At 41.9% G+C, this 14,898-nt stretch overlaps 1 protein-coding gene across 1 annotated transcript; it reads right to left on the bottom strand.

Moving 5' to 3' along the window:
* Nucleotides 1-12,583: 12,583 nt before the first annotated feature.
* Nucleotides 12,584-14,654, bottom strand: LOC101323075 (RNA-binding protein with serine-rich domain 1-like). The gene is given in 5 exon segments (XM_073809471.1): nucleotides 12,584-12,642; nucleotides 12,645-12,744; nucleotides 12,887-13,567; nucleotides 13,649-13,869; nucleotides 14,597-14,654. Coding segments are annotated over 5 exon segments (1,119 nt in total).
* Between the last annotated feature and the right edge of the window lie 244 nt (nucleotides 14,655-14,898).

Below are 14,898 nucleotides of genomic sequence, written 5' to 3'. Positions count from 1 at the left end.
TGGATAAAGGAATAGGAATGAACTAATGGATGAACAAATAAATAAATGTAAAAAGGGGGGAGAAATGCTCCATTTTCTCCTGGTCACTGTCATTTGTAATTGTCCTGGTCTAGTGGGGTCTTTTTAGTTTGTCTAGACAATGTCTGGTATGTATACCAAGAGCCAGAGTGAGATGAAACTACTGTCTTGAGCTGAGCTGTTGGCTGAAGTCCAGAAAGGGGTTAGGGCTCCTGGGAAGTTCTGTTACATCGAAAGCCCTATTTAGTGTTAAAATATAATGGTATCAAAACAAGTGTCAAATGGAAGGAGAAAGCAAAGACACTGAGGACCAGAAGTCAAAGACATTGGTTCTCTTTCTGGTATCCCACTTAGGGGACAAGTGGCAAGTGGCATCACTCAATCTCCCTGAGGCTTTGTTTCCTCATCTCTCAAATGGGGTCAATAATAGAATAATTCTCATGAGGATCACCGAGACCATGAATGTGGAATGAACGGTTAGACAAATAACTGTGCTGGGGAGGAAGAAGTTTCCCTCTAACCTTCTAGGTTCTATTGGCTGGTGTAAGAATTAAATCGACATGAGACAGATTAATGGGAGAAAATGAAACAAAAGTTTAAGAACATGTATACATGGGAAAGATCCAGGGAAACTGAGTAACTCACCAAAATGGGCAAAGCCCTCTCTTAAATACCACCTTCAGCTAAAGACAAAAGAGGATTTTGAGGGAGGGGAGAGTCAGTTATGGGAGGTGACTAGGAAAAGCGCAGTAAACAAGGGTAAGGTTGTTATACAGATTTAAGTCAGTGCCTTCTCTATTGATAAAAGTTTCCAGAGATTTGGTCATCCTCCTTTTCCAGGTACAGTGAAGGAGGCATCTGTACAAAAGGAGATTTCACTCACAAATATAAATGTTTCTTACAAAAGGGTAACTCCTTCTTTGTTTTCAGAGTTTTCCCCATGTCTGCTGTTTCTTAGAAAATAACTAGCTTAAAATAATTAATATGCCGAAGAGATACATTTTGGGATGGCAAATTCTGTTCCCCTATACCTGCAAAAAATTTCACCCGTATTGGTATTTTTTGCCTCAGGGTAGCTTTAAAGATTGGAAAACAAAAGACCTCTTCTCAAGAAGTTAATACAAAGAAACCATTTATGATTGCTGGGTAGTAGAGCATGATTTACCACATTTTCAAAATTCTGAACTGAGAGGTCAGAAATGTTTTCTAGACATTTCAGCAACACTACCAGCCCCCGCAGATAGGCTACCAGATTATGTCTCTCTCTCTGACTCTTATTACTATACAGATTGCCATGATTATTTTAAACATTAAAACAAAAACAGAAACAAAACTGATGAATGGAATACATATATAGAGAACTAAAAAGAACATAATTATGTTAGCTTGGGGTCCCTCAAGAAGCTGTTGCTCAAAGGCAGAGTACCTGGTGGTTGTTGGAATTTCCTGGTTCATACCTAACAGGTCATCCAATGACAGTAGGAGGCTCTTTCTGGAATAGGCTCCAGTCGAACTGGGTGGGTGGTGCTGAAACCAAGCAGAATTCTGCAGGGCCTTCCTGGATACAAAAGTCCCCTGTTTCTTGTTTTTAGAAAAAGGCTTTATTCTCCTAGGCCTTCCCTAAGTTCCAAAGAGCAGACTCAAGCTATTACTAATGAGGGAAATGACGGAATGCAGAAACAAAGAAAAAGCAAGAAAAGTAATGATAGTTTAAACACTAGTTCAGGGACTATCCTGGTGGCACAGTAGTTGAGAATCTGCCTTCCAATGCAGGGGACACAGGTTTAATCCCCAGTCTGGGAAAATCCCACATGCCGCGGAGCACCTAAGCCTGTGAGCCACAACTACTGAGCCCGCGTGCCACAACTACTGAAGCCTGTGCTCCTAGAGCCTGTGATCCACAATAAGAGAAGCCACCGCAATGAGAAGCCTGTGCACCTCAATGAAGAGTAGCCCCTGCTCGCCGCAACTAGAGAAAGCCTGTGCACAATGAAGACCCAATGTAGTCAAAAATAAATAAATAAAATAAATTTATAAAAAAAATAAAAATAAACACTAGTTCAGAGTCCTAGTTCCTCCTGAAGGGATGTACATAACAATCTGATGCATATCTTTGAGTTCTGCAGAAAATAAGACCCCGGCCCAGGTGGAAAAGGTGATTACATGCTGACCATAATAACCATGCAGACCCCAGACCGGTTAGAACCAGAAGGTTGATTGTTAAGATTCCCAAAACATCACCCTGTTACCTCACCACCAACCAATCAGAAGACAGTCCACGAGCTGCAACCCTCACCCTTAATGTTGCCTTTAAAAATCCTTCCCTGAAAGTCATCAGGGAGTTTGGGTCTTTTGAGCATGAGCTGCCCATTCTCCTTGCTTGCAATCCTGCAATAAACACTGTAATTTCCTTCACCACAACCCACTGTCAGTAGATTGGCTTTGCTGCACAACAGGCGAATGGACCCAAGTTCAGTTCAGTAACACTGCTGAGACCTACAGTTCAGAAGAACTGAAGGGCCATGGAGCCCCTGAGCAGGGCTGGATGTACTGCACATTGTATTTCCTCCAGTGTGCCTCTGTTCCAATTCTAAGGTGGGGTTTTGTGACCTGCACCAGTGGGACAAGCAGAATGTGGAGGTGTGGAATGTATTGTCTCCAGTGCCTAAAAAGCCCCACCAGGTGTTGTGCTTTTTGTTAAAGTTGGGAGTACTAGGGGTGAAATAAAATTCATCTTTTATGGCAAGACAAGAAACATTTAAACATAAAAAATTTTCTCTGCCCTTTGACTTCCACTCTCCCCTCTACTGTGCATTGTGTATCTGCATTATGCATCAACCAAACCTCCCCCATTGGCAGAAATACCAGTTCAACCGTAAGACAACTCCTTAAAAGATAACATTCCTTCTTGATCTTGTAAGGGGTCACATGACCCACCACCCTGTACTTGCAGATCTGGATTGTGTAAATTGTCAATAATATGTCATTTAACATACAGCCCTCTGTTTCAAAAAACTTATATAACTGCTTTGACTTCTAATGGGTGGAACAGTTCTCAGAGCTTTCTGAGATGCTATTCCTGGGTGAAAATCCTCAATTTGGCTGAAATAAAATTTTCCATTTCTTTCTTAGATCAACTGATTAATTTTTAATTGACATAAGTATAGTCAGAAACTTCTCCTTAAAGTTAGCTAGAATGTCCCATTGGGCTCCATCCCAAATTGTACCTAAAAAGATGACATGTTGAGCTGATCCTACAAATCTTTAGAGATTAATGACCCAACCATCTGAGGTCATTGCCTGGACCACATTGTCCCAGACTGATATATATGAGTGACAGCTCCTGGACTATTACTACGTGCTAGTAGAAACACCTGACTCGTGAGTCTATGGTGTTACCAAGGTCTGACCAGCCCATCCTAAACTGGGTCGACATTAACCCAACCAAAAAAGTGGGGCAGGCACAACAAAGTTCCATCATCAAACGGAAAAATACATACAAGACCAAAGTTACGTGAGGTCCTCAGGAGTCACATGCTTGCATAAACACGTGGCCCTCACCCTAAAAGACCACTTCTGGGTGCAATGAAGCCTCTGGTTACCCCAGTAGCCTGTTGGGACCACGTTTAGAAGAGGTTCCCGCAGAAGGTATGGCCTGGTTCATAGGTGGAAGACGAAAGCCTGAGGGGGTTCATTAGCAGGTGTCAAGATGGACACATCATTAGCAATCAAGGATCAGACAGACAGACCCAATGAGCAGAGAAGTGGCTGTGTGGGTAGCCATGCAGGCTATTTTCAAATCCCCTCCATACTACACCTTCATGGACTCCTGGGCCTGGCCTGTGACCTGGTCATATGGTAAAGGAAATAACAAAAAGTGCACTGAGCTATCAAAGGCACCCCAGTATGACAAGATCTATGGCAAAAACTGGCTGAGTGGGAAGGCAAAATATTTGTCACCTAGATAGATAAATGTAAAAAGGACCCCTACCAAGCTGAGAACAACTGGAATGAGCAGGCCGATGTCCCCGGCACCAAGTTGGTAGCCACCACAGGGCACTGGTTCCACCAGTGGATCAGATACGGGACGGCAGTCCATATTCGGGACTGTCTCCCTCTCAGTGAAGCAGAGGCCAAGGATGCAGTGGGCAAAATACACGAAGTTTCTTGTTAAATATTCTGGTGCAGATGGGCACAATTTTCTCAGGGAATATATGTCCAGACATGGACTTGGATCACTGCATGGGTCTCCACTATTTTTTTTTGCTCTAATATTTACATGTGAAGAGCTGGGCATGATTTTGGTGGGCTTTTAACAGTAAATTAAATAGAAGAAGGTTTCAATTTTCTTCCTTTAAAACTATGAGACAAGGATTAAGACTCAGGATGGTTGATGGGAGAGAGGAAGGAGTGATGGAGAGTAGTGCACAAGTAGGTCAAGCACCTGGGTGCTCATGCTGATGCCACAGTTCACTCAGTGTGAACCTCAGACCCGCCGCTTCACTTCTCTGAACCTCAGTTTCCTCATCTCCAAGGTCTCTTCCAGCATAAACATCACATGATTAAGAGTAAGGTAACTAATAGCAATAGTTATCTTCTAAAACCTTATTCTAAACATATTTTGTTTTTCATGCACAGGTGCAGCTTGTGTGTTCCTTGGGTGTAGCCCTGGTTCCTTCGTTGTGAAGCGGCAGCCCAGTGGAGGAGATTGGTCACCGCTGCCCAGGAAGAGCCTGAGGGAGGAGGATAGCAGTGATCGTATTAATTTGAAGGTGGTGGGATATTAGAGGTCATGGAGAAGATGTGACCACCGACTGACTCCTGAGCTGGACCAGGGCAATGGGAGGCTCCTCACCCTATCCCCTGTCCTTGAAATGTATGCTCTGTCCACCATTCCCACAGTTGGAACCATTTTCAAGGACGCATCTTGGACAGAGCAATGTGGTGTTGAGAACGACAGGACTGAATATGTGACTGCAACCGTTAAGGCCTCAGTACAAACTTTTGAGATTCTGGCAGCAGGTGCAAAGATGTACTGTTTCTCGGTGCTCAAGACAAGCCTCACAAGTAAGTTTCCTTCTTATTCAACCCACGCCTACCAATCTGGAGTGCTCTGCCTCTTTCTTCAGTCTCTCCTTGCCCTCCATGTACAAGGGTCAGTTTGAGAACCAACATGGGACAAGGCAGTTCTGTGGAACCACTGAAGATTAAGAAATATATACCATGAACTAGTAAGATGTGATTTATAGTAAGAAATATATATTTTGTTTTTGTCCCTGTTTCTGCCACAAAGGGCCTAAAACTCTTGCATTTCCTAGGTGATGAACTCCATAACTTCTGTTAGTGAAGTGACTTTTTGAAAGCCCTAGGTCACCTAAGGATGGGATTTGGTGGCCAGAAGAATCAACCAAGTGATTAGAGGTTTGGGACCTAACCTCTAGGGAGGGGAGAGGAGCTGGAGACTGAGTTCAGGCACCAGTGGCTAACGATCTAATCAATCATGCCTATGTAGTGAAGCCTCCATGAAACCTCAAAAGGACAGGGTTTGGAGAGCTTCCAGTTGGTGAATACATGGAGGTCCTGGGAGAGTGGAGCGTTCAGAGAGAGTATGGAAGATTTGCACTCCTTCCCACATAACTTCCCTTATGCACCTCTTCCATCTGGCTGTTCACGAGTTATGTCCTTCTATAATAAACTGATAATCTAGTAAGTAAACTGTTTTACTGAGTTCTGTGAGCCTTTGTTGCAAATTAGTTGAATACAAGGAAGCGGGGCTTGGAACCTCCAATCTGTAGCCAGTTAGTCAGAAGCACATCTGACAACCTGGACTTGCAACTGGCAATGAAGGGGGTTAAGGGCTGAGTCCTTAACCTATGGGATCTGATGCTGACTCCAGGTGGATAGTGTCAGAACTGTGTTGAGTTGCAGGACACCCAGCTGGTGTTAGACTTGTGTGGTGGTCTGGGAACCTGCTTCCCTCGTGTACACACACACACACACACACACACACTGGAAATGAGTGCAGAATCATTAACTAGGTAATAGGTACAAGGAGTAACACAGGTTGTCAATGAGGAGGGTTGATGGGAGCAATCAATTTAAGGGACACACTTGCCTTGGGAATGTGTGGATGGGAGAAGCTGTGTCCCAGCAGCAGGAGGTGTCTACTACACAGGGAGCCTCACTCTACTCCAGAACTGTGCTCCCTCAGGTGGCACATGCTCAGGTAACAAGTCTGTTCCCCTCCCGCCCACACCCCACTTTCCTATTACTACATCCTAACTACTCCAGTCTAACTTTGTTAAGTCTTTCATTGTCCCATTCTCCATTCCTTAATGTATATAGAGAAACTGGTGTATGTAAACAGACATAGTGCCTCTTCTCCCATTCCCCTTTTCAACTAAATGTCCAATGTTGAGATGTTTGGGGGAAAAAACCTGACACTGAAAAAAATACCCCCAATGCCTTGCTTTTTCCATTAGTGGTCTGTCTCAGTTAACTTCTTACTTTACATTCCAGTGAGTTATTATGTAATTACTGTAATAAAAACAATTCCAGCAACAATCCTTGGGAATCTTGTTTGATTGGAGAATTTAAATATTTTTTATTGACTGTTATAAAACCAAAACCAAAGTTATTACTTCTTTTGGTTTATAGCTGCTATCTGTAGAGTAATCTGCCTTTGGAGGAGGAAGAGATTACTTTAAAAGAAAGGAACCCTACATAGATTTCTTTTTAGGTCAATTGCCTTATTTAATTGCATTTCTTGTCTTAAAAAAACCTCACAATTATAAAGAAACAATTAAAATGTGAATTGATGGTGTTAAACCTAACTTTTCCTTAAGGTTAAGTATTGTTAGCTGTTTCAAGAAAGATCTCTATTTTTGTAATTTGATATTTGGTTTTTTTAAATTAATTTTTAGTGGAGTATAGTTGATATACAATGTTGCTGTAGTTTGATATTTCAATGGGAAGAATGCCCAGTTAACCTTATTCAGTTAAAAATCTCTAAGAGATACCTGACTGCTTCTCTGTCATATCCAAAGTCTTTCACCTGATGTCCCTTCAAAGCAACAAATCTAAGGAGAAGTAATCAACTTTTTGTATTAGTTACAAATCTAAACTGACTGCATGGGCACTGGGTCAAGTTCAGTACATCCAATTTGCTGATCTGATGATTTTGGCCTGGATTTGCTGATTTTCAGAAGCCAAATCCTTCAAAGTTTTGGCATCAAAGATTTTTTGTTTGTTTGTTTGTTTTGGGTATTTGGGGGGCATCAAAGATTTTGGGTATCACCACTTGCAGTGGTTCTGTCCATAAGTACAATCTATTTGCATGGATAGTCTTAGATGTAATTTTTTAAGTTAAAATTTATGTGCTTATGGAGTAATTATGATAGGTTGAGGAAAAAATGGCATTTTATTACTAGTATTAAGATTAAATTCTAGTCTAAAATTTTTGCTCAAAGCACATGTGAAGCACAACTAAATTATTCTGAAGAAAGATTTTTAAAAAAGCAGAATTTTCTTTTGCTATGATTAGGCTCTATTTAATTACTCTCTTATTCTATGTTTAGAATGGAAAGGTAGGCATTATTACCCAAGCGCAGATGGAGGAACCTACAAAGGAGGGGGAGGATTTGTCTTAGCCCTTTTAGGATCACAGGGCTTTGTAAGTATGCTGATCAGACCTTCTTGAACCTTGATGATGTCACTGAGAAATAAATTTCTGTCACTCTGAAAACATTCCGGAGGTGGGTTAAGCATTATCTAATCATAACACAATGGATTCTTTTTATGAACATCAGGAGAAAACACTCCACGTTAAAATGAATGTCTTGCACTATCTACTCCCATTTAAAATTGAAAGCCTGGGAAATTCATTACCAGCATGTATGATTCACCCACTAACCGAAATCGCATGAAGCACATGCTGGTAAGAGCCAAGGTCTTCTTGCCATTCATCTTTCGGGAAGCTCTAAGAGAGTTTGCCTTTGGAATTTTTCTCTGTGTATTTGTTTAACAATCATTAAAAGAGATTTTGTGGACACTATATTTGCTATTTCCTCCTCTTTCTTCTGTTCCTCTTCCTTCCCTTCCTTCTCTTCCTTCTCCTGAGGAGTTTCCATTCAAATGTTGGTAATACATTCAGTGCCATCTATGGTTGCCCTTGGTGTGGGAATTAATATGGATCACAGGTGGAGCTTTCTAGCCATGCAATGGTGGAAATAACATTATACTAGAATTTAGACCTGGGTTGGTCCTGGTTTTCTAAGTGTTTGTATCAAAATCGTAACTCAGGTTTTCTGATTTCACACCCTGTACTCTTTCAATCACATCATTATTTCTTCTATTTTTATGCTGAGATCTTTGTATCATTTGCATATCAACTCCAATTGGGAACTACTAAGTATTGTGGGGTTCCCCAACTGGAGGAACTAGGTTAGCCCAATGGAGTGTACAATTTTCCTGGGACTGGTAGGTTGGGTTGGGGCACATTCAGAAGAGGTGTTTTCCTTAAACAGTTACATTACTGAGAGAAGCCTAGTTTGGCTTTACAGAAGCAGGGCTAAGGTGAAGTCTGGAGGCAAAGGGAAGGAAAGCAATGCTAGAATAAATAACACAATTAGCTGGGAAGGTGTTGTGGACTGAATTTCACCCTCCCAAAAGATATGTTCAGGTCCTAACCCCAGTACCTGTGAATGCGATTTTATTTGGAAATAAGGTCTTTGCAGATGTAATCAAGATAAAATGATGTTGAGCTAGATTAGGGTGGGCCCCAATACAATGACTGGTATCCTTATAAAAAGAGAGAAATTTGGACACAGAGACACACACAGAGAAAACACCATGTGATGATGAAGGCAGAGACCGGACTGATAAGAAAAGGAGCGCCAAGGATTGCCAGCACCTGCCAGGAACCAGGAAGACGTGTGGAAAATCCTCCCCTGGAGCTTTGCTGACACCTTGAATTAGGCCTTCTAGCTTCCTTGTTTTCTGTGAGACAATACATTTCTATGGTTTTAAGCTACCCGCTTTGTAGTTGTTAGTTACAGCAGCTCTAGGAAACTAATACAGAGGGTTAGAAGGAGGATGAAAAGAAAAAAAACATCCATGGAAAGCACTGAATGAAGTGTTCAGAACTATGGAAGAATGGAGCTTCATGTTATGTTTATATTTGGATCTGTCAGATACATTTCTTTCTTTTCCTAGTTTTACTGAGATATAATTGGCATATGACATTGTGTAAGTTTAAAGTGTATAATGTGATAATTTGATACATGTATATGTTGCAAAATGATTACCACAATAAGTTTAGTTAGCACATCTATAACCTCACACACTTACCATTTATTTATTTATCTATTTTTTGTGATGAGAATTTGTAAGATTTACTCTCTTAGCAAACTTCCAGGTATACAATATAGTATTGTTAACTATAGTCACTATGTACATTAGATCCCTAGAACTTATTCATCTTATAACTGCAAGTTTTTACCCTTTGATCACCTTCATCCATTTGCCCCACTCCCACTGTATCCTCCAATACATTTCTTTATTCACTTGCATTTTGCAACACTTGGGAAGAAAACGCTTATATCAGGGATCTGAGATTGTCTGATACCAAGAAAATATTTCTCAATAACTATCAGTAAACATAAGAAGAGGATTTTGTATCTAAAGAAATAGAATATGCAAACATTAATCTTTCAAAAATATAATTTTATCAAATAATTTTTAAATCTTTTAATGAAAAATGATCATCCTCTGTCTTATTTCTGCTCTATCTTTAATTTCCACTCTTCAGAGGAAGCCATTTTAATTCATTCAATTGTTGTTTAATGTTTTTTCCACATTTAAAAATCACTATTAAAGTATTAAAATGCTATTTCTTGACTTAGGAGTTTTAGGTTTTATTTATTAACCTCCTAGTGTGGGAAAGGAGGCATTAGACCTTGGAATCCTTCCACCTTTGTACCCCAATGTCCGCTTTCTCTATCCCCAGTAATATTTAGTTTCCACTCATATAATCCAGGTGTATTAGCAACCTTGATTTCCCTTTACCATGTAACATACCATATTCACAGGTTCCATGGATTAGGATGTAGACATCGTTGGGGGACCATTATTCTGCCTCCCACAGGGGCATATTCCTGGTTACTATTATTCTGTAAGACAGGTAGGAGAAAGGGGCTGGGAAACAGAGTGGATACATGGTGTGTAGACTATTACTTAGTTCTTCTTATTCAGATAGCATCCTCAGCTATGCCTATTGTCCTGAGTCCAGAGTTCAAAGCAGGATCTCCAGAGAGTAAATTTCTAGTCTTCTGCCAGGGTGGGGGAAAGGCCGAGTCCTAGCTCTGTGGGGGTAAGGTGTACATCTAGAGATCTAAACACTTTTTTCGTTTTCATTTAGTTCAAAATACTTTTAATTTCTCTAAAGACTTCTTCTTTGATCCATTTGTTATTTAGAAGTGTGTCGTTTAATATCTAACTATTTTGGATTTTCCAGCTACTTTTCTGTTATTAATTTCTAGTTTAATTTCATTGTGGTCTGAGAGCACACATCATATGATTTCTATTCTTTTAAATTGGTTGAGGTGTGTTTGGTGGCCTAGAGAATAGTAATTATTGGTGAATGTTCCACGTGAGCTTAAGAAGAATGTGTATGCTGTTGCTGTGGATGAAGAAGTCTATAAATGTCAATTAGAACCAGTTGATTGATGATGCTGTTCACTTCAACTACGTGCTTGCTGATTTTCTGTCAATTACTGATAAAGGTGAGTTGCAGTCTCCAACTATAATAGTGGATTTGTCTATTTCTCCTTACAGCTCTAGCAGGCTCTGTCTCACATATTTTAATGCTCTGCTGTTAGATGCATACACAAAAAGAACTGTTATGCCTTCTTAGAGAATTGACCCCTTTATCATTAGGTAATGCTCCTCTTTGTCCCTGATAATTTTTGTTATCCTGGAATCTGCTTTGTCTGAAATTAAGATAGCTACTCAGCTTTATTTTGATTAGTATTAGCATAGTGTATCTTTTCCCTTTACTTTTAATCTATTTGTGTCTCTATATTTAAAGTGGGTTTCTTGTACGCAACATGGTTGGGTCTTATTTTTTGATCTAGTCTGTCAGTCTCTGTGTTTTAATCGGTGTATTTAGACCATTCATATTTAAACTGATTATTGATATAGTTAGATTAATATCTGCCATATTTAGAACTGTTTTCTATTTATTGAACTTTCTGTTTCTTTTTTTTTTCTTTCCCTGTTTTCTGTTTCCTCTGGGTTTTTTTGTTTTGCGGTACCCAGGCCTCTCACTGTTGTGGCCTCTCCCGTTGCAGAGCACAGGCACCGGACGCGCAGGCTCAGCGGCCATGGCTCAAGGGCCCAGCCGCTCCGCGGCATGTGGGATCCTCCCGGACCGGAGCACGAACCCGTGTCCCCTGCATCGGCAGGCGGACTCTCAAACACTGTGCCACCAGGGAAGCCCTGCTTTTTCTGGTTTTAACTGAACATCTTATACAATTCCATTTTCCCTCCTCTCAGCATATCAATTATACTTTAAATTTTTTTTCAGTGTTTGCCCTAGAGTTTACACTATGCATTTATAACTAAGTCCACTTTCAAATAATACTATACTGCTAGTGCAGATACATTATAACAGAGTATTCAACTTCTTCCTCCCATCCCTTATAACATTGCTATCATTCGTTACACTTATCCATACACTATAATCACCTAATACATTGTTGCTATTATTATTATTATTTTTAGACAATCATGTTTAATTACCTCACAACTGAAGCTGCCTTTGGGGCCAAGGGACAGGAAGGAGGCAGCGAACCCAACACTTGAGCTGCACTCTAATCCTAGGTTTATTCAACACAATTCTTTTCTCTATACAACAAAGTACAAACACAGTATTACCTAAAATGCTACAAAGTTACAAAACTCAAAACAGAAAATGTATAGTACTGACTGTACAATAAAAGCCCAAAAAGCAACGTACACGTTGCCAAGGTAACCTGCACGACCACCATGAATACCAACACAACGAGGGGGCTCTGTGATGACCCAACAGAGCTGGCTCTCAACTTACCAGTTTCAGAGAGAAAGGAAGACGTAGGTTTGTGTGTGTGTGTGTGTGTGCACGCACATGAGTACACGTGAAAAGAACCATTTTGGGTATTTGGCCCTAGAGGTCAGAAGAGGACTCGAGCAGGGGAGCAGGGCCAGGCTAACAGGATAGGGCACAACCAGCCCACCAGATGGGCCCCACATCATCTGTGGAATGGGAAAACATGCTCCCAGGCTGGGGCTGTACCACTTCTTGGAGCCCCCTGCTCATCCCTGCTGGCTCTGCCACTAAACTGACTCTCAGGAACTAGAAATGCGGAAGCTTTCTAGCCAGAAAACTGGAGGGCATCTTCATAAGCACGACCCCAAACCAACAACACTCCTGTAGCCGGAACTCTGCCGCCAGGGGCAACAGCAATTACTGCCTTCACCTTCGAAGCCTGCCCCTGAGTGAGGGACTTCTTTCCTACCGATCCTCCTGCTAGAAAAGTGACAAAAGTGAGTTGGACGGGATACAAGTCACAGGGCAGAGCTTCGGTGGCCCTGCTTACTGGGAGAAGGTGGAGCTGGGGCGGCTCCTGTGGCGGCGGCGGCCCGGGGAGCAGGATCGCCGGCGCACGGGGGACCTGCGCGGAGGGGAACACGACCTGCTCCTCCTCCATGGGGGTGACCTGCGCCACATGGGAGGTGGTGGCAGCATTCTCCTGGGAGGGGTAAATCGCCTGGGGGGTGGCCGAGGCCAGGGGGCCAGCACAGCAGTGGCAGTGATCTCCTGGTCATCCATTTGTCCTCCGTCCGTATGCTTCAGCGCCTTCTCGGCCTCATCTGGATTTTCAAACTCCACATATGCGTAGCCTTTAGACAGACGGGGGTGCATCCTGTCTACAGGTATGTCAATCATTTTAATTTTCCCGAAGATGGAGAATATCTCCAGGATATGATCCTTGGTCACATTCCTGGTGAGCCTTCCAATGTGCACTTTGGTGGGTTTAGGGGAAGGGCTCCGCCTTCTCCTTTCCCTTCCATCTCTTTTGGGTGGTTTGGATTTGGAGCGGGAACGCTGCCTGTTGTCAGGCCTGCGCCGAGAAGGACTCGGAGAGCCAGGGGAGCTGCCGGAGCTGCAGCTGGGGGATGTGCTGGAACTTCCTGAGTGGCTCGATGCAGAAGATGAGCTGGAGCCGCTGCTGGAGCCCGAGCTGGAGGTCGAGCTGGACCGAGACCTGGTGCTGCTGCTACCACTGGAAGCGCTGCGCCTCTTTCCAGTTTTATCCCTGCCACGATCCTTCTCGCTCGACTCCTTGGTGGCCCCCTTATCTTTGGAGCGATCCTTGGACTTCTCATCAAAGCGGTCTTTGCGTTTGGTAGGAGAAGGAGCCCTAGTGCTGGACTTTTTATTATTTTCTTTGACTCCTAGCAAGCTCTTCTTTTTCACTCCTGATAAATCTATTCTCCCCTTCTGAGGTGTTCAAAGCAGCAATGGCGGCCTCACTTATCTGAACTCTCACTTCTAACTTGAGTCTGACAAACAATCCCTAATTGATTTTACGCCAAAGTGCAGCAACTCCCCAGTCCAGGCGCCGGGCCGCGAGCACTTCCAGGGTAGGTAGGGCCCGGCGTTGCGGGCCTGGGTCTCCAGCCCGGCGAGAGGGCCCCGAGGGCGGAGGCCGGGCTCCCGGCTGCTCCGAATTCCGGGGTCCTCACTGGGCCCGCCACAGAGCCAGCGAAGCGAGGGCGCCCTTCCTCCCGCCGCGGCCCCGACCACTTCCGCTATTATTATTTTGAATTAACATTGATTAGATCAATAGGAATAAGAAAAATTAAATATTTTATTTTCCTTTGATTTTTTTACTCTTTTTTACTGCTCTTCCTTTCTTTATGTAAATCTGAGTTTCTGACCTAAATAATCCTTTTCTCTACAAAACTTCTTTTAACATGTCTTAAAAGACAGGTCTATAGGCAAGAAATTCCCTGTTTTTGTTTGTCTGAGAAAGTCTTTATTTCTCCTTCACTTCTGAAGGAAATTTTTGCTGGATAGAGACTTGTAGGCTCTTGGTTTTGTTCTTTCAACACTTTAAATATTTCACTGACCCTCTTTTTCCTTGCCTGGTTTCTGGAAAGAAGTTGGTATAATTCTTATCCTCATTCTTCTATAGGCAAGGGTTCTTTCCCCTTCTGGTTTCTTTCAAGAATTTTTTGTTTGTTTTGTTTTCTGCAGTTTGAATGATGTGCCTCAGTGTAGATGTTTGGTATTTATCATATTTGGTGTTCTCTGAGCTTTCTGGATTTGTGATTTGGTATCAGTCATTAACTTTGGAAAATTCTCAGCCGTTGTTAGTTCGAATATTTCTTCTTACCCTTTTTCTCCTTCTTCTGGTATTTCCATTTTATGTATGCTGCACCTTTGCAATTGTTCCGTTTCATGAATGTTCTGTTTTTTTGTTTTTTTTTTTTGCATTTCAGTTTTGGAAATTTCTATTAATATCTTCAAGCTCACTAATTCTTTCTTTGGCTGTGTCCAACAGACCAAGAAGGCCATCAAAGACAATCTTCATTTCTGTTACAATATTTTATTTTTTAATTTTAAACATGATTCTTCCTTAGAGTTTCCATTTTTTCTGCTGACATTATTCATCTGTATTTGCATGTTATCCACCTTTTCCATTAGAGCCCTTAGCATACTAATCATAATTATTTTAAATTTCTGCCTCGTAATTCCAAAATTTCTGCCATATCTGAGACTGGTTTTGATGCTCACTTTGTCTCTTCAGACTGCATATTTTCTTGCCTTATAGCATG

This window comes from Tursiops truncatus, chromosome 9 (genome assembly GCF_011762595.2).
Source record: "Tursiops truncatus isolate mTurTru1 chromosome 9, mTurTru1.mat.Y, whole genome shotgun sequence".
NCBI lineage: Eukaryota > Metazoa > Chordata > Mammalia > Artiodactyla > Delphinidae > Tursiops > Tursiops truncatus.
The sequence above is the reverse complement of the archived record's forward strand: the minus strand, read 5'-3'. Positions and strand labels throughout refer to the sequence as shown.